General features: G+C 40.3%; 1 protein-coding gene across 1 annotated transcript in view; it reads left to right on the forward strand.

The window, feature by feature from the left end:
- The window catches only part of NR5A2 (nuclear receptor subfamily 5 group A member 2), a 99,653-nt gene that overhangs the window by 48,897 nt on the left and 27,350 nt on the right, over window positions 1-23,406 (forward strand). The window contains exons 5-6 of the mRNA XM_073356777.2: window positions 5,667-5,786; window positions 21,817-21,964. Coding sequence (XP_073212878.1) covers window positions 5,667-5,786; window positions 21,817-21,964 — 268 coding nt within the window. The remainder of the gene's footprint in view (window positions 1-5,666; window positions 5,787-21,816; window positions 21,965-23,406) is intronic.

Genomic DNA, 23,406 nt, shown 5'->3' on the forward strand with positions numbered 1-23,406 from the left:
GTTGCTTGGTTGAAATGGCAAGGGGTGTCAAATACACGTTGTGGGCAGAGGAAAAGAAACATTTTTAATACACACTCAGCCTTGCTCTGTGATCTGAACAGAAATGAGTTATCGTGGCCACACACAACATCGGGACAGAGCTGAGTTAGTGATAGCTCCAGCTTCACTTTGATCAGAAATATATCCATCTACTAAGCCCGCTCCTCTTTCTCTCCTCCGTCGCTGTTGCCAATGGATATGTGAATTGTAGCTGATATTTGAGCGTACATATATTAACTTGGTTTGCACACTGTGATTGTAATAAATACAGCAAGGGGTTTTTTAACCCATTTAAAATTATTCACATAAAAACACGTTAGAAGAACATTTTTGCTAAGTCAAGCACTCAAAAGTTAGGGAATGCCAGAATAAAGGTGGTCTGTGCAACCCTAGTTTGTCCCCCTTGTGCATATGAATCATGACACAGTCTTTAATTACCTGATCACATACTATTTTTTCCACAGGACCACTGCCTTGTGCAGTGCACAGAATGGATGGTGCTACTGAATAAGAAACTATTCAATATTTTTTCTACATGTTGTTCAATATGTGGCCCCAGGCCTTATTTATTGTACATTTATTCAAAGTCTTCTCTGAAGACAGAAGTATTAATTTCCTTGTGGTGTTTTCTGTGGTGGTCACCACTATAGTATCTGAGTACTTTACAAATATTAAAGAATTTACTTTCACAACATGCCTGTGAGATGAAGGAACATTTTACAGATGTGGAACTGAGGCACAGAGAGATTAAGGTCAAAAATATCCACTAATTTTGGTGCACACGTTGAGACACCTAGGACCTGATTTTTTAGAGTACTTACCATAATATAGCACTTTATGTGTTCAAAGCACAGCTCCCACTGACTTCATCTGCAGCTATGAATACTTAGCACTTCTACAAATGAGACCCCAGAATCTCAATTCAGGCACACAGATAATGAGGAATACACTATTACTAAACAACTGTAAAAAGTCTGGTTCAAGTGACTTGGCTAGCATCACATAAGAACTCTGTAACAGAGGCAGGGATAGACTCCAAATTTCTAGGGTAGCATTCATTTGCCTTAACTGTGAGACCAACTCTTCTCTTCCCACAATCTCCCACCTCATTCACTACATACCTGCCAATATATGGTCCACTGGGGATATTAGTTGACAGCTCCTCCATGGACCTGTGAGCATGGATATGTACATGGCACAGCTCCCAAACTCCTCCAACATTTGTCCCCTTTGTGGTGAGAGGGAGACCCTGGTACAAATCTACATAATGTGTCAGGTTGCAGCTCTTCTTCCAGCTCCTCCAGAACCTCTTACTGAGTTCTCTCTGCATTTCTCCCCACATCTCCTGATCCTCGCACCCCATCCACCACCCTGCGTCACGAGACCTCCTCATCAACCTCCTTCTGGCATTGGCCAAGATGGCCATCAGTCATACCAGGAGGAGAAAGCTGGATAGGGCAGGGGTGTTCTGCAACTGTGGAGCCTATTTCCAGTCCCTTGTCTGCCACATCTCCAGGCAGAGTTCCTCTGGGCAGTGTCCACTGACTCCTGAGCTCCTTTGGGAAGCAGGGTGTACTGTTCGGGGCTCTCTGCCCAGTGTCCCCTTCTGGTTCCTAATATTCAACCTTTAACCTCACTCCCGTTCCTGTTTTCTCCTTTGTTGTCCCCAACAATCAATTGTAACCTGGACTTAGTGTCTCCCCCCTTTAATTGAGGAGGTGGGCCTTTAGTTATGAGCAGGCCTAGACCCGCCGGTCCCAGTATTACAAATAGTATGTACCTTCCAAATTCTGCAAGGTAGAAGCAGGTATCCTACAGTCAGCAATTTCTTCACTACAAAACCCTCACTCATCCCCAGAACAGGTCCATCTTGCACACTGAATGAGACAGGGTTCTGTGGAAAAAATAGTATGTGATTACGCAGTTAAAAGCCGTATCATAATGCATATGCACAACAAGGCCAAATTAAGGTTGCACAGGTAACCTGACTTCTGGCGTTACCTAACTTTTGGGTGGTTGACTTTGCAATTTTAATAATATTCTTTTATTGTAGATGTTGTGTGTAATTTCTTAGGTTTTTAAAAAACCCACAAAATTCCATCATGTGGCATCAAATTGATACCTATATAGGTCATCAGCAGGGCTGGAATCTCTACCACATATCTCTACCACTTAAACTAATGGAGTTAACTGATAACAGTAGTAGGCTGTCATCCTCTGTGAGGAGGATAGCAGGAGATGAGAGTGAGTTTTACAGGTATTGGTTGACAGCACTGCAATTGCAGCAGAAGCCCTGCTCAGCAGTAGGCTGGAACATGCCAAGTACAGACAGAATCTTCAGGAAATTTAGCTGCTAAAAATCTGAAAGGTCTGTACTGAGCATATGTGAACTGCAATTTTTCAAAGGCTTCTAACTTGACCAAATTTGGGCAGATTTTCCCGGGGCTGGAAAAAGATACATCCCTCATACAAAGTCCAAAGTCCCTGCTCCAAAGCATGGGAGAGCTAGAGGTTCTCAATGAAAAGGTCACCAGGATTTTTTTTAACAGGGGAAGAACAAAGCACTTTTCCCATGTTTCTTTCTTGGAAAGTGGTTGAACTGTTTTGGCTGAAACTTTCCACAACAATTTAGGCTGAGGCAGACAACCACCATGGAAAATTTCAGCCCAAATGGATAAAGTTTCACAAAATTATAAGCAACTGAAAACAGGAACTTATAATGGGAGGTGTCAGGCAGCCTTAATAATAGGCGGCACTACTAGCCAAGCTTATAATAAAAGCTTTCAGTTTCTTAGGCTAAGCAAACCATACAATTAGTACCACCCTGTTGGCTGTAGCCTAAGTCTGAAAGGGTGCAACTGATAAAAAGTTCATTGAGTCCTAGAAGTTAAAAATTGAAAAGACCTATTACATCACCTATTCCAGCTCTCCAGTTATGCAGGATTGTTCCCTGAAATACATTTTTCTAGTGCTTTGTCCAGTCTAGTTTTAAATGTATCAAATTGTGCAGTGTCCACCGCTTCCTTTGGGAGGCTCTTTTGCAGCCTAATAGGTCTGTCTCTCAGAAATTGTTTTAGGTAGATATTCAGCTTAAATTTTCCCATCTGTAATTTTGTTTTATTTCTCTGAATTATAAATATTTTAATTATCCTCAGTTCCTATCCATCAGTGGTGTTTACAGCCTTTAAATATTTGTTGAACCTTATCATGCTTCCCATTTAACTGTTGCCCAGCAAAGCCACTGTACAAATATGTATTTTTTTAGGGCAAAATCATGCAGTATCCTAAGCAAGCAAAACTTCACTTGGTGTTGGTAGGACTACTACTTGTAATGAGACTGTAGGGTCATGCCTTTAATCATTCCTTAAAAGTCAGACTCACACCCCCCCCCCCCCCAACAATTGTGCTGCTTTTATATGATTCCCCTGCAATTTGTCTCTTTTTTATTTTTCTTTTTGGCCAGGAAAAGAAAGTCCAAAACTAAAAACAATATTCCAATTGCAGTCACACACATTTTCACTGAGAAATTCAGTTGCTGGAACCATCCTTGTCTGCAACACGGTGCCTCTTTACATAACCAACCCAAACTGCATTGCACGTATATACATTGTACTGCAAGCCACTTCTTTGCAGCCATATCATATTTTAAAGTTTTCTCTCTAATTTGCTATTCGCTATTATCACTCATTCTGGCAAACCACTTCTAGCAAATGCTGTTTTCTCTTAATTTTAATGATAGTTGGAGCAAGCCTTTTGTATTATTCAAATTTCAGTACTGTGCAATATTATGCCCCCAGTTTTTGAGCATTAATAAAGATATTAAATATGGTTCCACTATTCTCTAGATGTTTTACAATATGTTTCTCAATATGTTCTAAGTATAGAAATAAGATTAACAATGTGGCAATAAGAAATGATCACTCATTTTTTTTGAAGCTTCATCTATGACTATTATACAGTCATTAAAATTGCACGTCTGTGGCTGTTCATGTTGTATCATCTATGTCATCTGGGCCATTTTCTGTAAAAAAAACATTGACATTGTGCACTTTACCTGCATTTTTCTCTCAAAAAGATTATTTTTCACTGGTCCCACTACCTAATGCCATAGCATTGGTTTAGTTTTTGTCATGCCTATTTATTCAGACTAAGTTTTTAAAAAATGAGTGCTCCTAAATCCATAGCCTGAATTTCAAAAGTGCTGAGCACATAGCAACAGCCATTGATTTCAAATGTTCAGCACGTTTGGATTAAGTTGCCTAAATCAATTAGGAACCTAAATTCAGGAATGCATTTTGAAAATCTTGGTTTCAGTATACAGTAGCACCAGAATCCTCTAGGTTCATTCTGGCACTGTTTACTCTCTGTATTCAGGAAGGTGTACTACTCACAGGAAATTTACCCTTTATTTTGCATGTTTTTTCTTCTCCTCCCTTTTGGGAGAAGACAGACTCCTTTAATCTCAGCCTCTTCCAGTCTGTCTCTGACTCAGATTATAATTGCTATGTTTCAAAGCCTGGACAATATTCTAGGTGGTCAGAATCAGGACTAGTGTCAGATATGCTTCTGCTATTACCAGATGCAGTCAGTGATACAGCTCTTACTACTGTACAAATTCTCTGACACCTGCTTGTACATACATTTTCTTCTCCTGCCTGGAGTCACCCTGCTCCATTTTGTTTCTAGAAGTAAACCGTGGAGAGGAAGCATCCTTCCTTTTTCAGTGTAACACCACCACTGCTGGAGGCAGTATTTACTTCTTCCTGAGCCTGCTCCTTGTCACGGGATTAATCCTGGACCTGGGCTTGTCAAGGCAACTGGGTTTTTGATACTTTTCTGCTGATTCTCCAGTACTTCTAAAGAGTGAGGCTCAGTGGCAGGGAGATGGCTGCACTAGCACTGTCTTTTCTATGCCTGTTCTGTGAGTCAAATAAGATCCACTCCCCAAAGCTGGGGGGGGGGGTTCAGAAGGCCTAAAATTCTTTAATTACTTCTTTTAAAGTGTGTGTCACGCTCAGTTATTCAATTTATATTAATCCATGGTGAAAGTTGCAGTTTAAAAGAACATCGCCATAAGAGCATAATAGGCATATAATAATATTCAGCTCTTCTCCAGAGCTTTTCTCTCATAGATCTCAAAGCAGTCTAAAGGAAAGTGAGTATCATCTACATTTTGCAGATAAGGAAATTGAGGCATGAGGTCACACAGCAGGCTAGTGGTTGAGAAAGGAAAAGAATGCTGATCTCCTGAGATAAGCACCTAATAAGGTGGAAAAATAAAATTAATTGCTCAGTCATTGGCATTTCACCAGGTGTCCAGTATAATTTGGTTATTATGCTCATGGATCACCTTATTATAGCAGTTAATCAATTGTAAATATTCTACTTAACCATAGATTGTGCCATCTAATGACAAAGGCCTATCAGCTGCGATATCAGTGTTCTGACACCCATAATTATTGACATCACTTCAGTTCTCAAAACGTTAAATCTGAATATCTGAAACTTAACTAGACAACTAAAAAGGGTGGTATGCTACCTTCTTCTCCTTCAGCAATCTGTGCAGTATGAGTTCTGTAAAAGTTATTACCAAAGAAATATTATCAATTTTTCTGTTTGTTTTACAGGTTGATGACCAAATGAAGCTGCTTCAGAATTGCTGGAGTGAACTCTTAATTCTAGATCACATTTTCCGGCAAGTGGTACATGGGAAAGAAGGCTCTATCCTTCTGGTTACTGGGCAACAAGTGAGTGTTCAGACTCCAAGAGGTGTTGTTTTTTTATTAATCATCTTCAGAATAGCAGGAGCTTAACTAGATCAGAAGCACTTGTGTTCTGAAATAGAGAGATTGGCTACAAATAATGTAGATAAAATGACTTGTGTACTCTGTTCCTAGTCCAATGATTACAGTTAAACTTATAAAAGCAGATATAATTATAAGCACTTTGCTTTTCCAATCTACTTGTATACCACCATGATTGAAAGAGAGTAGACCTGAAGTGTCTCTCAAGAAGTTTTATTTCCTAGGGCTAAGATGGTTTCTGACAAAAACTAGGGTTTAGACCTGAGCAATAAAAATTTATTTTTCTTTGAGAATTCTGGTTTACTCAGAATAATCACTGGTCAGCTCAGAAGTTCCCTGCAGCTATTACCCAGTGTTGCTAAACAGCTTCTAAAAAAGTTGATTGTCTCCAGGCATCAGAGGTATAGTCTGTCTGACACAGCAAAAAACAGGCTAAATTATGAAATGAGGAAAATTGTGGGAAAATCAAAATAATATAGAAAGCTTTGAATCATTTATAATTTCCAAAAGCACAACGGGCTTGACAATGAAAATGAGAACCTATTAATAGAATACATATTCAGACTTTAATGGAACAAAATGTACAGTATCAGTGAGAGGTAGAGTGTGCCTGTACATTTGGTTCCTGATTCAAAGTGAAAACAAATGATGGTCCACTGGTATTTAAGTAACTGCAAACTATATTCCTGGGGGAATTCTGCGCTATTGCGCATGTGCAGAATTTATGTCCACCACAGATTTCTTTGCTTCCCTGCAGAAAAATGACTTTCTGACAGGGAAGCAAAGGAATGACAAAAGAGCAGTCATGTGACCCTCCCCAGCAGTATGCTTCCGGTGCCCCAGCAGCTTGCAGAGAGGTAAATCACTGTGGGGCAGGGGGCAGGACTGGGGAAGACCCGGCTGGTGGCTCCTACTCTTGCACTGGGCTCAGCTGCTAGTCCCGGCTGGGCTGAGAAGGACTGGGCTTCCTCTTCCCCTGCATGGCATCCAGGGCTGGGTCAGACCCATCCCCCAATTTCTTTCCCAGCTGCAGAAAGCTCTGAAAATTCTGCCCTCTACCCCCTGCTTCCTGCACCCATCACTCCTCAGCTACAGTGGGAGGGATCCCTCTACAGGGAGCTGCTCCCCCATCTGCCCAACCCGCATGCATCCAGACCCCCTAATATCCAGCCAGCGCAGCCAGTGGAGCCATTATGGAGCCTCCACATTTATTTGACAAATAACATTTGCAGAATTTTGCAGAATTTTAAAATACTGTGTGCAGAATTTTTAATTTTTTGGCGCAGAATGCCCTCAGGAGTAAAACTAAGCTGCCTAGATTGATATGCACAATGGGAAACAACTCTTTTTTCCAACTACAGAAATACATCATGCATGGGTCTATGCTGTGCAGAATTTGCTTAGCAACTTAGTCATAATTTTATGAATGGAGGCCATTTCCCTATGCTCAGAAGAAGTGTTCTGCTTGCTATTAGAAAGTTTATCATCACAGACATGGTCTAGTGGTGCTAGACCAGGACTGGGCAGCCACACTACTCCCACATTCTAATCTTGGCTAATCCTGATGCCCTTTGCAGCATTTGGCAAATAACTTAATGTCCCTAGGCCAAGATTCTGCCCCACACTGAGATCAGCTGAAAGGAGTGGAATTACTCTGGGTTTATATTGGTGTCAGTGAAAGCAAAGTCGATCCTCTGTTTCCCCATCTGCAAAATGAAGATAATAGTAGCGGCTTACCTACCACACAAGGATGCTTATGATTTTTATGTTTATAATTCCCTTTCAAAATGGAAAATACTATCTGTCACGATGACACATTGGCAGTTTTCTATTCCTGAGGGTTGTAGTAAATTAATGTCTAATTTATTTTATGATTAACTTATTCCCTTGCATTGCAGCCATTTATATGCAATAGTAATTTCTTATTGCCTTGTGCACTTTTAGCCTGTACTTAAAAAAAAAAAAAAAAAAAAAAAAAGGTGCTTGTGATACAAAGACAAAGCAGAAGATTTCATGACTATTGGGCAATAATGCACAGCAGGCTGCATAATAATTGCACTGCTTACAAATGATCAGAGTTGCTTGGAAAATTTATTTTTCCAGGCAAAACTAGAGTCTCAAAATATGACTAAATTGGACTGGTTGCATCCATTTTTGCCCCACCACTGACAAGCTGGTCTAATATGTCCTCTTTTCAGACCCAATTTCACCTACGTCTCTTCCAGCATTAGTGCTGCATTAGTTGGTGCAGTCACTCTCAGCATCCCCTTCAAAGAGTTTCTCCTCATCCATTGAGCACTCTTCCTTCAACTTGAAATGTTCAGAGAATAGAGGGACCCACCCTGCAAGAACAACAACAAAAACCAATTTCAGTGCCTCTCCTTATGGATGGGCTACTGCTCACTTCACTCGTGCTGAGAACTAACTTAGTCTCCAGCTAATCTCCTACAGACTTTCACTGAGAAGTAGAGATGAACAGCAGCCGGATCAAATAGGCTATCCAAAAATAACAGCAGTCTGAGACTGCTGGTAATAAGACAGTAAATAGTCTGAAATCAAACACACATCTGGTAGATTCTAGGTATGCAGTCTCATCCTACTCTGATCACCATCAATATGGAATCAAATTCATTGCTAGTGGAAGTGCACACTACTCCATTGACTGTGCCTGTTTATGCTAGTGGCCTATCCACTGGAACATTAGCAGGGAACTATGGGATTGCTCTAACTATGCCAGTATAAGTAATTTGCCACTTGTAATTTTAAAACACTCAGTTTAAAAGGCCATTCAGGACTAACAGAAACTATTTTACAGAGAGGCTAGCTGAGTGTTCCAAGGATCAGGTTTTAAATATCCAGACTTACTAGAACCACAAGTTCAAATCCTGGCAGGATAAACTCATCCCATTTATATCTGAGAGAGATAAACTGAAACTATGGCTTACTACGCAGGGAGAATTTTTGATAGAAAGCTTAGAAACTGTCGGCTTTACACTGATGCTAAAGATCCCACTGTGTTTTTAGTAATTCTGGGGCACCAATGTCCTAGACCAAAATACTTCCAACCTCTGCTATTGTGCAGTGTGCTGTGTGCTTGTTGACTGCTGCCCGGCACCCAAGATGTAACGGTGTGCCTCAGTTTCCCCAACAGTAAAATGCAGATAATGCCTGCATCACATCAATAATGCCTATATTAAGTAATTGTCATGACATTAAATTGCTCAATGTCTGGAAAGTACTTGAGTCATTTGACTGAGAAGCGCTATGGATATTATTTATCATTATCATCCTCACTATAAGCAAGATTATAGGGCAACATACAAGCTTTCAGGAGAAATGTTTGTGGTTCTGGCTGTCACTATCTTTGAGTACAAGCCCATCATTTTTTGTAAATGGAGTCCTATATAGTCTGCTTTGTTAACTTGGAGACATTAAGAGCTAGATTGTGACTAGCCCTGCAAGGTAATAAAGTTAAGAGAGCCCAGAAAGCCTTCCTCCTTGCACCTTTGCCCATGAGCTGGTTATAATCATAGCCATTATGCTCTCATAGGGGAAGGACCACTCCTGGCTAGTGATGCCAACCTTCTCTAAGGCCATGGGAAGAGCAGGATAAATAAGTGTCATAAACTTCACCTACTCCACCCCAGCCAGCAGAACTGGGCCAGTTGCATGAAGCACACTCTGTACCCTTTCAAAGGCTTCGAATCAAGTACAGGATGTCTAGGGGCTCTGGTTGGAGTTCTGCACAGCTGTACTGCCCTCTTTCCAGCCACATGCCGACCCTTGATAGGAAAGAGCAGTCAGTGGCAAAGCAGCAAGCCCTGGGGCTTGCACAGAAAGGCTTTGTTTTATTTATTTATTTGGCTGGAGTTTCATAAATAATGCGGGGGGGGGGTGTTGCAAGAAAGCACTTTTTCAGATCATTACGGTCCCTCAGCAGTTCCTCATGGATGAGTTCCTTTCTGTGCACGTTTCATTTTCTGTACTAAATGCTGCCCCTCAGCAACAGTAATTACCATTTCAAAAGGACATAAACTAGCACAGGTGCATTTTACATCTCTTCAAATTTCATAACACAAAACAACCAAGGAATGAGTTGCACTGTATTCGTTAATTGTAAATCATTGCCACATTGCTTTCCATGTTCCAGGTTTCACAGGCTAACCGCGTGGTATGTGATGGTAACAAACCATTTCCCATTAAAGAGAAACTTTAATTCCTCCAGGGTTATGTGCTATCCTACTGAATTCTCTACATAACAAGCTGCTGTCATTTTTCTTGTTCTCAGAACTCAAGAGTAGACATTACAACAGAATATTATTCATTGTTCATGCATTTTGCTGCAGTAGTTAATGTGCAACATGAGATATATTGCCCAGGCTGCCAGGACATGAGTTATTCATTTTGATCTTACCCATGCTCCCCTTATAGTTGCAGTAAAATCCTCTGCTTTCTTAGTATGGTATTATAAATCTAGTTGAACTCCCCCTACTGGACATTCATCAGACAGCTGTGAGGGAATCCAACCACTGTATCCTGTGTGCTTTAAGCCTCTGGAGCATGGGTGGCCAACCTGTGGCTCCAGATCTGCATGTGGCTCTTCAGAACTTAATATCTGGCTCCTTCCATAGGCACCAACTCTGAGGCTGTAGCTACAGGCGCCAACTTTCCAATGAGCTGGGTGAGGTCAGGGGTTTGCTCACTGCTCAACCCCTGACTCTGCCACAGGCCTTGTCCCTACTTCACCCCTTCCCCCAAGGCTCCCACTCCTTCCTGCCCTGTTCCCTGAGCCTGCCATGCCCTCGCTCCTCCCCTTCCCCCCAGAGCCTCCTGCATGCCACTGGAGGCATGGGGAAGGAGGGTGAGGTGCTGATCAGCAGGGCTGCTGGCAGGCGGCGGGGGAGCTGATGCGGGGCTGCTGATGTATTACTGTGGCTCTTTGGCAATGTTCATAGGTAAATTCTGGCTCCTTCTGAGGTGCAGGCTGGGGTCTTCAGACACACTCTTGTGATGCAGATCTGTCTAGCAGCCCATCCTGAGAGCGGAGACCTTGTGATCCAACTGCCAAGACCCTGGGACCAATACTGACCATTCCCCCCGATTCTCCTGTAGCTTAAACACACTGTCTCCCAGAACTCCAGTTGCGTGGGTGTTCTGGGTCCACAGGTTAACTCTTCTAGGCACGTGAGAGGCATAACACAACACAGACAGATTTTGCACAGATTTCTAAAACCATCATTCTTCCTTTAAAAACCACAAGAAATGCACAGATCTATATAAAAATAATGAATGCTACACACATTTCCCTGCCTCGATTTCTTCACCACTCTAGGGCAGCCTTTGGGCTGAGGTATCCTCTAGGCATATCCAGGATACTTCTGCTGCAGCTCATGGCTTTACTGCTGAACCAGGGAGTCTCTCGCTTTCTCTGACGTTAGTTGTTCTAGCAACTAAACAGAGAGCACGCACATCCCGCAGCTATGAAAGCATGCCTGACTCATCTCTTCCTACCTAAACCTTCCTGCCTCTCTCATTCTGAGTACCTTTAGTTTATATGTCCCACCAACAACAATATGTCCTTTGTTCTGCTTCTGGGGATTTTCCACTGCTCTAAATGTCAGTCCCCAGTGGAGGGGTTGGAAAAAACTGGTTCTCCTTGCATCAGCCAACCTTCTTAGCATACCTATTATGTGGGCAGAGTACAATCATTATGGTTATCTACCCTCCATCATCCCTAGTCTGGTCTGTATGTGCTACAGGCCCTGTCAGCACATGGTGAATTCCACATTTACATAGAGGTATTCCAGAATACAGTATTTTCATAAGAACAACTTCAGAGCACCAGTCTTAATTCATAAAATTGTACAGACAGATTACCACAGATCACCACATTTGGTCAAATCAATTCAGATAAAAAACAATGACTCACAACTTTGCCTAAAACTCAGACTTCTTTGAGATATTTTTTAAAATTTTTGACTGGTTGGCCAATTGACTGAAACAGGTCACATGATTTTCTATCCCCAATTGGGTTTATGAGGATGGGCTGTAATTGAAATCGAAGATCTAAACAACGTCTAGTTTTGAAGCAGGTTAAGATCTGAATCTCAACTTACATCTGAATATTGTGGTTTGAACCCATCTCTTGGTGAAATACTTTGCAGCTTTCTTTTAATTCCCCATTACTATCAGATGTTGGCAGGGTGGGGAGTGGGTGGGCTTTTTTATGCGCTGCCATAATCTCTGGTGGACACTTACTCACCTCAATCGTATTAGCCAAGGCCTTTGGAGACCAAATTTGCCTCAAGATCCACCCTGATAGCACATAGTTGATGGAGAGAATCTGGGGGCACAGCTGAGCTTCCTAGGTGCTGGCTACACACAACTTCATGAGAAAGAGGAATCCATTTCAGAAGCAGTGTCCCATGGCAGCAACACCTAAATAAAACTACAGGAGGAACAGGAGAAAGAGTTGTAGTGAGAGAGAAAAAAGAGGCTGTTAAAGAAGGGACATAAGTGAATTGTTCTTCTCTTTCTCCATTTTGTAAAGAAGGAATGAAAAAATATTTCAACTATAAACCCCAGTTCCATTCAATAAATATCTGATATATACTTGGTGTTACAGTTGTTCAACTTTTCTTAAAGTGCAATTTCTGAATTTGTCCATCCCATGTGTTTAGGCAGAACTTTCAAACTTTCCAACTTGCTGCATGTTAAGGATATGAGATTTTGTTTTGCACTCAGCCAATATTATTGGAAGAAATTTTAAGGACTGAAGTAGGAACTAAATGGTAAATAGACCTTATGTTAGTCCTCTATACAGAGGTGAATTTCACCCCTAGTCTATTAGTGAAATGGAATCCACAGCCAGTATATTGCAATACTTAACAACAAAATGATGATTACCCTTGATTTTTATAAAGGAGGCATATGGTAATGACGTTAACTTTTGCATGAAATTGTTCTGAAAAAAAATGGTATTTCTTTTTGCTTTCTTACTAACTTTGTGACAAGAACACATTGCAGTCAGTGCAGCTCGTGGTGGTGTAAATTTAAAAAGAGCATCAGCGCACAGAGCATCCAGTACTAATTTGTGCACAAGCGGCCAAATCCTGAAGTCATTACACAGGCAATGGGCTGCAGGATTTGGGACAAGGTGAATACAAACAGTGTACAGCAATGATTGTTTTGTGTTCGGTTTATTGTCCTCTTGTGTTCAGGTTTGCCCAAGTCTCATCTGATCTAGCTATCTCTGACCAAAAGGGAAGGAAAAAACAGAACCTTAACCCACATATTTAAAACAGTGTTAGGTTTGTCCTTAACAGTCTCTCATCTCTGATGATAAAATGGTGTGTTCATTCCATCTGTGCTAAAAGTTTACAGTGACACCTCAAATTACACAAAACTCACCAGACTGTAGGCTTAATTACAAATGCCAAATTCAGGTCCGTCTAAAGGTTTGCTAAGGATCCTGAACCTTTTAAGTAACCCTGGACCAAGATTTTCAGCAATCTTGCCATGATTAGTGTTTGCTTAGGAGGCTTTGCTATGTTATGCATTCAATACAAAACCAGTTTACTACTGAGATTTTGAGTTTGAATAAATGTTATACCAATAAAATAAAAACCAGCAGGATCTTATTAAAGGGGGAAAGGCAAAATACCACATTTATTGTGAATACAGAAAGAATCATAGTAAACAGTTAGTTACAGCTATAACATTCCATTCAATTTCATATTTATTCACACATTCATTCATACACACACACACACACACACACAGGTTCTGCAAGGTTATCATCATAGTTACCAGCCTTAGAGTTGCTCATGCCAAGCCACTGGCCAGGTGGCCTGGACATGAAGAGGGAGCAGGGACTTGTCAGATGCTCATCTGATGCTCCTGGAAGTTGGTTTGCAGAATCAGACCCCAAAGTTCTCACTTTCTAGAGTCCATTTTTATAGGAATTTCTTTCTATGCCAGTCTATGGGAATTGCTTCATCATGCTGTTGCTGAATCAATCAGCAGATGTCACATTCCTGATGGCTCTGTGCTGCCAGATGTTATTTTGTTCTTTGGTTCTCCCATTCTTGAGGCTGTTGGGTGGATTCCAGTCTGCCCTCTGGGGGTCCTCTGGTTATTTCCACTTGACGCCTTCTTCAGCCGATGGACACTGGATTCTTAGGCTGGCACCTCCCTGATCATTCAGTTATTATCCACACCAAGCATCCATCCACATACATCCTCTATCTCTATTTTAATCACAATTGTTAACAAAGCGAGATGAATACAAGAAAAGGGTGGGGAGTCTCTGGGTGCTGTTTCTATTTTACAGAGTATTGCTTTGAGCCTTTCTCTGTGTGAGTAGTTGTTGTTACAAAGAATTGCTTGGAGAACACAATTAGCAGCTTGCAAGTTTCACACAGAGGGAGAGAAACAGTACCAAAAACCAAGAGATCTCTTAATTAGTAATAGCCTGGAATTTAAACTATGGGGAATCGAACTCATTTGTGATTTTAATACAGAACTTCTTTAATATGATCCAACATCTAAAACTCAAAAAAATATATAGGGATGAGGATCCCCACAGCAAGGAGAACACCTTCTATTAATCCCTGTGAACCAAAATTGCTGTTTCACGCAGTTTTAACACCTAGACCCTTCCTTGGGAAATGTTTTCCTTTCTCATTCTTTAATACAGTGTTTCCAGAAAGACAAAGAGGGTCATTGCCAAACCATGAGCTAATGGACTGGCAGTCTGGTAGCAGCACCACAAGGATGGTGCCAGTATAGGTCCCATATTAGATTTCAAGCTCTAGAACCAACAAGCAATGGGAGCATTTCAGAAGCAATATCCCTGGAGGGAGTGGACACTATATCATTTCTAGCAACCCCTCAGGGCAATTGCAATAGTGACACTGATGGTCTCCAGAGTGAGCATAGACAGTCCTCCTCCAGTGGAAGGAGATTTGAAAATCTTTGAGAATAGGGGGGAGTACAAAGGGAAATGTTAAATCCTTGGGGTTAAAAGCACCTCCTCACTACCTATCAGTGGGAAAATAGTGAATTAGTATGACACTAAGGCATCTATGTAATCATTCACAAAAGTAGAAAGTTCTGATCTCAGATCTAAACTTCCCTGAAGTTCTGGCATGTTCAGACTCAGGGATTTGGTTCCAGGCCATCTCTATGTAGGTTGTACTCCAAGGGGAGGGTCATTTGTTATAGTAATTTCTGTAGTAATTTTGTAGAGGTCTCTGAGCAGATGTGATAGTATTAATCAAGATAAGGTGAGCAAAGGATGGAGTGGGCTCTTTAACAATGTATTGTGGTAACTGAGTTAGCCAGGTCCTGCATGTTACTTTAACATAATGTTTATAGTGTTGTTAATTTGAAGAACCTGATCTTGGTCATTACTTCTATAAAAAAAAATAAGTAATTGATTAAAACTGCTCTCTGTACAGCACCTTGAGAATACTTTTACAATGATAGGTTTTATAACAAAGTCAAATCAGTCACTGTAGATAATAGATATATGGCCCAATACAGGAAATTGCAATCTATTCCTATCTTGAGGTACTAGTGGTCTTTATAATGTAAGTTAGACAAAACAAATACAGTACTTTGAAGTGTTATCAGTTTTACTATTTGCATATTATAGCTAATTAGCAACCACAATAACATCATTCTAAGGGAAAGGTCCACTGGCAACTTAATTCATTATCTTCTATTATTGTGTACCATGTTAAAATGTCAGACATCTTACACTGTACAAGTCATCACAATTTTAATTAATATAACTAAAACTGATTTAACTATACCTTCTGTCTTTGTCCAATATGAGCCCATCTCAATTTATATAAAACAAAGGCAGATCTAAAAATCTGAAGCAAATATTTATGAACAACATTAAGTTACTGAGCTAAATTATATATGAAAAGTTCTAAATGAGCTTTAATAGCTATGTAAAAATGTAGTGAAAAGTGAAATGTAGTTGCCAGTGAAAGGTATACAGTCTCACGCTTCAGCAAACAATAGAAACATAATTATGCTTGTGATATTAAATAATCCTTCTCTACAAACCATGCTTGTCACTATAGTATCACATCCTTATGAGAAAGTTTCAGGTATGAAGCTAACTTATGTTAAGTCACCTGCCTGTCCACCCCCTTCTCCCAAACACACCCGCTTATCCACAAACAGTAAATTAATTTACTAAATTATATATGAATTAAATGTCACTAAACTGAAATTACATTATCTCAGCCAGTCAGAATGTCCAGTTGCTGTCCAGTTATTGATCTGTAACTGTAGCTTTATTCCTCAGTTATGCAGTTCCTGGCACTGGTTGAAGAGGATGTAAAATTCAGTGGTACAGTTGGTATTTTATAACTATACACTGTGAAAGTCACTGTAATCTACTAGTCTGGGGACAATTATTAGCCAACTAAAGGATTAATTCTTGAAAAAGGACAATACAGTGATTATGCAAATCGCTACACTATGACTGGCTACTGCACCCCATCCATAAGCATTCAGCAAATATGACCACTCAGCTTCAATCTCCCCACTCACATGCTTCCCCCACCAACCCTCTATTTCTCCACCTGATCCTAGATGTTAAATACAATTTAACTTAAAAAAAAGAATTAATTTTAGTGCAGGGAAGGAGCCAGATTGTGCTTTTACGTTTTAGGATTTGTATTAGGATCTGTATGAAAGAGTTCTATAGCAGCGGAATCCTTTGTGGCATTCTGGCTGGCTCAACCAGAATTCCTCCTGAGGAGCCCACTGCAGCAGGATCTCTGCTGCCCCACAAGAGGGTGCAGCATACTCTCCCCTTCAGACCAGTGCTGCTCTGCTGTCCAGTGAAAGGGATGAGGACCTCATCTTTCCTAATCTATGTTTAAGAGGCTACTAGTCCTAGCGAGAATACCACAAGACATTGCAGCGAACGCCGTTCTCTGGGTGGCTTGTAACATCTGGGATAAAATTCCACCAACCGAGGGGTGGAAGCAGCCAAGAGGCAGATCCCCTATTACATAGGTTCATCAAATCTGTTCTGATGTTGGACTCTCAGGCCGTCAAGCCCTTGCAGCCGCGCAGGAACAGACCAAATGGCGAACGACTGCTACGACCAACTGTTCGGCTAGGTCTTGAAGAAGTAGTCCTAGCTAGGCCTTCTGCCCCCAAATGCTTGCTGGCACCTGTTCAGGGCACAAAAGATTCATTGTGCCACTGCCACAACCCCTTTTGCTTGTGGACAAGGCCAGCCACAAGTCAAGTGACAGGCTGGGGAGAAATTCAGGCAGTCCTGGGCAGTAGCCGGTCAGAGCACCCGTGAGATGGAGAGCACAATTATTATACTAAATCATAAGAGCACCAATCAATTTGATGGTCCCTGTTAACTCAGTCGTATTCATATCTTGGCTTTCAGGCTCAAAGCTTATTTAGCCCAGAATATAGTTTTCCCTTGTAAACAAGATTTGCCTTAAATTCTTACTTAGGCAAAACCTCTCATTGACTTCAGAGAGATCTTTGTGGGTAAGGATCGCAGAATTTGGCCTCATCTAAGTAAATACCTTACAACTGTATTGATCAACTAGAGATTACTTGATCTGGTTTCCGGTATAAGTTTTCCCAAATACATCACTTTTCACAGTTTTAAGATGGGATTTTCAAATGTACTCAGCTTTGGCCTAACATTGCTCCCATTGAATTCATTGTGACTTGTGTTCCTAAGTTACTTAGGCACTTTTGAAAATCCCACCCTCAGGCACCTAAATAGGGATTTAGGCGCTTAGTTTTAAGCTCTTATTTTTGAAAGTGTCAATCATCATGTTGAACCATCTTCTTCTGCATTAAAATCTATTGTGCAATATCAGACCATCAATCTTAAGGCAGGTTTAAGAGTAGCAGCCGTGTTAGTCTGTATCCGCAAAAAGAAAAGGAGTACTTGTGGCACCTTAGAGACTAACCAATTTATTTGAGCGTAAGCTTTCGTGAGCTACAGCTCACTTCATCGGATGCAAATCATCATTTAATTTCAAACGGGTTTTTGGTTAATTTGGTTAATTAACCAGCATTGATGGCACAGTATGACTCACTATTAGGTAAAAGTTATGCTCTTCAGTATGCAATTGCATATGATGTGAATTTGCAGCTCAAGTTACAAGTACTGTAGTTTATTTGGGGTTTTTTAGAGAGACGTGGTATTTGAGGTAATATATTTTATTGGACCAACTTCTGCTGGTGAGAGAGACAAGCTTTTGAGTTTACACAGAGCTCTTCTTCCGGTCTGGGGAATGTACCCAGAGCATCACAGCTAAATACAAGGTTGAAGAGATTGTTTAGCATAAGTAGTTTACACATTTCAAAGGACCATTCAAGGTGAAGTGTCCCCTTTAACATCTCTCCAGTCATAGAGGGGAAAGGAAAAAACCTGGGTAAGTTAAGTGGGTTATAGATTGTTGTAATAAGTCATAAATCCATCTCTCTATTCAGTCCATGATTTTTAATATCTAGGCAAAGTTATGAATTTAAGCTCCCAGGCTCGTCTTTTGAAAGTGGTGTGCAGATTTCCTTTGAGGATGAGAACTGAGAGGTTAGATACAGAGTGAGTGCTTTGTAAAAAGTATTCACACACTGGTGATATGGTGTTTTTGTCTTACATAATTTTTCTGTGTGAGTTCATTTGAAAGTGTAGTGGTTATGTAATTTCACCCACACAGTTGTTATTGGGCCATTTAGTGCACTGGATGAGGTACACCATATGTTGTGATAGGCATGTGAAGAACCCATGGATCTTGAAAGATGTGTTAATCATTATAGCAGTGGAGATATACTCACAGATTTTGCATCTGTTGTTCTGGCAGGGTCTGGTGCTTTGAGTTGGTGAGTCCTGGTCTGGGGGAGCTTCTGATGATGAGCTTGGAGAAGTTGGAGGGTTGTTTGAAGCCCGAAAGAGAGGGTTCAGGAAAGATTTCTTTCAGGATGATCCCCATCAAGTATGGGTTGTAATTGTTTGATGATACCCAATATGGGCTCCAATGTGTGGTGGTAGGTGACAACTAGATGTGTACGGTTGAGGGGAGGTATTTCTGTACTGAAGCAGGTTCTCTTGGGACTCTGAGTAGCCCATTCCATGATGGAGTCTACTTTTTTGGTGGAGTGTCCTTGTTTGGTGAAGGTGGTTGTGTGTTAAGATGTATGTCCTAGTCTTTCTCCTCAGAGCATATTCTGTGGTCTCTGAGTGCCTGGCTGTAGATAACAGATTGCTTGGTGCATTTTGGATAGTTACTGGATCTGTGAAAGTAATTGTGGCTATCTGTGAGTGTCTAGCATTTAGTTGCTTCGATACAGAAATAAAACTCACTCTGACTATACACCTCTAGTTGTGTACGGTGCACACAGACACAGCAAATAGGACACCATGCTGTTTAACATGAACACTTTTTTTCAGAATAGACATTAACTGAGGCTTTTTCATGCACAGTTGACTTTATATAAACTGATTGACACCTTTGGGGGTCGTCTTTCCACTGACTCATAATTTTTCTCACTCTTGAAAAAGGCTTCTGTACACCCAGTATTCTCTAGTTAAAGCTGAAAATTCAACTCATCATATTTACACAATAAAAAATCCATTCTGTCTTGTTTTTAATTGCAAATCCTCCTCAAGGGACCAATTCTCCTGCTTAGGAGGCAGCCCTGTGCCTTCTACTAGAGAACCAAGTGCAGTCAATTATGGTAATGAAATGTCAATAAATATAAAAATTTAATACAGTCTGCTCTTGGTGAGTGGCAGATGAGGACTTGCCTCCCAGACAAATTTGTTGGTGCTGCAAATATTAAATGCACCTGAAAGAGTAGCTGGTTGCCCGAGAGCTTTCCAGTAGAGGGAAGGTGGGACATTCAGACACCTATTAGGTTTTTCCATTATAGTATAATCACAGCAGTAGGCCAGTAATATTCCTGAAATCCATCCAAACATCTTAACTTATTATTAGGAAGTGAAGATCATATTTTCACCCATGAAGATTCTGAAATTGGTACAGCATTGAGAGATGTTTTTCCCCTAACAAAGCAGTACAATTACAAAAAGGGAAATTAAGTTGTGAATGAGATGATTTTGCTGTGAATAGTTTCACAGCAGTACGTAGCATCATGTCACTACTAGAAAATTGCTGTTCTGACAGATATGTTAACATTGAAAAAAATTATTTACTGAAACAATTAACTTAGTTTGGTGATTAAGGTGGTTTGTGGGATGCAGCTTGGGCCAGAGACAAGAACACAGGGTTGCAAGTCAGACTCCTGGGTTCTAAATCCTGGCTTTGTCACTGATTTTTTTTAAACAGTTCTAATGCATGATGTTGAAACTTGAAATTTAGCAGACAGAATGTCTCCCTCTTGCAAATAAGTGGGTAGGTGAAAATTGGCTTTTATTGATCAAAGCTACTTTTTAAAAAAAATGTTTGTTGTGCATGCACACCAAGTTTTGTAATTCAGGGTATGAATTCCAACATTCAATTCTTTCTGCATGTGAGGATAGTGTAGGAAAGTTCATAGGCAGTCCTAGCTCCTCTACAGAGTAAATGGGGTACATACCAATGAAGGCAAACCCTAAAAGCAGTCCTGCTTTCTTCCCTGTATAAATAAATCTGCTACATTCATTGCAGCAGTGGAATGGTGTGGATGAGGCTGCTGTCTATAGCACTCCTGCTTCACTCCTCTAAGAGGAATTAAAGTCCACTGGAATTCACTAAAGCAAATGGGACTTTGTTGGATTGACAGGGGTTGAGAGAGAGAGAAACCACTCCCACAGCCCTAGGAATTTCTATGGGACTCCAGTTTATGGGCTGGAAGAGAGGACACTGCCCCAACTGTCTCATTTATGGAGGTTGCCAGAGGCTGCATCACTCCTCTCAAACACCTGGCACCAGTCTCCTCTGGATCAGTGTACTCACAGCAGGCACGGAGCCCACTTCCTTGGTACACAACAGGAGCAAAGACCAGCCTATGAGGCTCCTCAACCAGTGCCCTCCAAGCAAGGGTACCACAGTGTTTCCTTAGTACAGAGGGCCTTGTACAAGACCTCTTCCAATGGGTAAATTTCACTCAGTCAGTTCGGTTACAGTGAAGTGTTATCTAAAGTTGAGGGTGGATTTCATCTTGTTATAAATAATAATTAGCTCCTATATAGCCCTTCTCAAACAAATTTAAAAGTGCTTTCCATTGTAAATTCCTTTTTTAAAGTACAGGATTCAACTGCAGAGCAGACAAGTCAGGCTAGATTCTGCCTTCATTTAAACCTGAGCAACCCAACTGAAATCAGGGGTGTGTAAATGAGGCCCAGATATGGCTCTTTATATTTTAAATACAGTAACCTTTTTGATCCTCAAAATAAAGTCCTATGGTGAAAGCCTGGCCCCCATTAAAGTCAATAGCAAAATTCCCATTGACTTTAGTAGGGGCAGGATTTCAGCCCCTTGAATCAAACTATTTTCATGCTCCAGTTTGTAATGGCACCAAATGTTCCCAATCAAGGGTCAGATATGCACTGTACACACACACAGTGAAAAGATGGTCCCTGCCTGAAGGATCTTACAATTACAATCTAGGTATAGGATGAGACACAACAGTTGGATACAACTAACAGATAGAGGAGACAGTTTTGGTAATGCATAGTGTCATATCAAAAATATTTTATCCTTTAATTTAGTACAAACCAGTACTCAAAAATGTTGTTACATGCCATAATGCTTTACACCAATAACATTTGAAAAGTACAATGCCGTGCAAGAATAGGTTTCTAAACAAAATCTTCTTGATTTGATTCCATAATTATTTTGACATTAAAGTAAAATGTTTTACTTCCTGGGGTATCTCACATGCATAAGATTTCTTGAGACTCTCCAACTGGACACAATATCTGGCAATGATAATCAGACAAAAATGTGACCTTCTTTTACAGATGGATTATTCAGTAATAGCATCTCAAGCGGGAGCCACCCTCAACAACCTTATGAGCCACGCACAGGAGCTAGTAGCAAAGCTTCGTTCCCTGCAGTTTGATCTACGGGAGTTTGTGTGTCTCAAATTCTTGGTGCTCTTTAGTTTAGGTAGGTAAATCCTGTTATTTGTGCATTATTTAATATTGATATCTTTTAATTGAAAATCTTTGGCTTTATAAAATGTTTTTTATTTTTTTCTTGAAAAATGAAGTAAGACTTTGAAACATATTTTATGATGTTCACAGTAACCTGGAAATTATTCTTGAATTATCACATTTGGAGCAATGCTATACAATGTAGGAGGGATTTTCAAAATAAGGTTCTGTGGAAATGATTCTATGGGATTTAAAAGGGTATGATATGCTTTCAACGTTTACTTTAACATGCTATAAAATTTTAAACCAGGTATATAGTTCTTTACTAAATTCTAAAGGAGGGTGCAGAAAAACTATAGAAAGGCATAATTTTGTGTTGAATTCTATAAAGCAATTCTGTAAGAGATGGAGAAGTAGTAAGGTTGAAATATACATGTATTTTGGAAGAGCGTGCATGGTAAGTACACACAGTCTTGTTAGCATTTTGGTGTCAGTATTGCAACACATAAACCAACAACGTAACTAATAGTTTTTAAAAGTACAATGAAAGGCACTAGTAAAGTGTAAATAAATGGTCGTCATTTTATGAAAGATCTATCCAGGAAATAGACTTTAAGGGGGAGATTATTTTGTACTAGTGGAAAGGCCTTAGAATGGAAAAGATACCTATGCAAGACAAATTAGTTAAATCAGTGCTCCCAATGAATCAGTCAAGAAAAATCACTATTGCCAGGAATAAAAAAAGGGATTAGGGAGATGGATTCTTATTGATTTCCGGAGACCAGATTTTTCTGCCTGTCGTCTGTTTTAGGTTTGCATTTTGTTGACTTAATAAAGCCAGCAAATACAGCTTTGCCAGGTGAATTTATTATATGCTGATAGACAGCTGAAGGAGGAGACTTGAAAAACATAAATAGGGCCAGATCCAGCCATCCCTCCATAGACAAAAGTCCCATTTATATCAAAGGGCATTTTGTCCAAATAGAAGGTGCGGGACTGAACCAAATGTAATAAAAACAAATAAATACCAGTAGTGCTGAAATATACTGATATTTTTTCTTTAATTTCAAGTTACAAGCTCTTGTGCAAAGGATTAAAACCTTAAAAATAAAGAATCATTGCAACACATCTTTAAATAAACTGCAGGAGTGAAATGACTGGGCAGCAGCATAAATCCGAGAGCTACGTCCTAATGTTCAAAGTTGTCTCCTAGTGCCTTGCACTCTTCTTGGACTTGCCACCCAGCATTTGTTGAAAACTAGAGTGTTTGTGAAGGAAACTCATTTTAAATATAGGCATCTTAAAGAAGAAAAAATAATTTCTGACATAGAACGTGTAGTGAAATAACATAACCAGAAATGTTATTGGAAAAAACCTGAAGATGTCAGCATTGGCAGGCCTTCTGGGTGATTGCAAGGCTTGTGCATGCTCAATCCCAAAAACAAATGAGGTGTA

Source organism: Lepidochelys kempii, chromosome 8, assembly GCF_965140285.1.
Source record: "Lepidochelys kempii isolate rLepKem1 chromosome 8, rLepKem1.hap1, whole genome shotgun sequence".
NCBI classification, from domain to species: Eukaryota; Metazoa; Chordata; order Testudines; family Cheloniidae; genus Lepidochelys; species Lepidochelys kempii.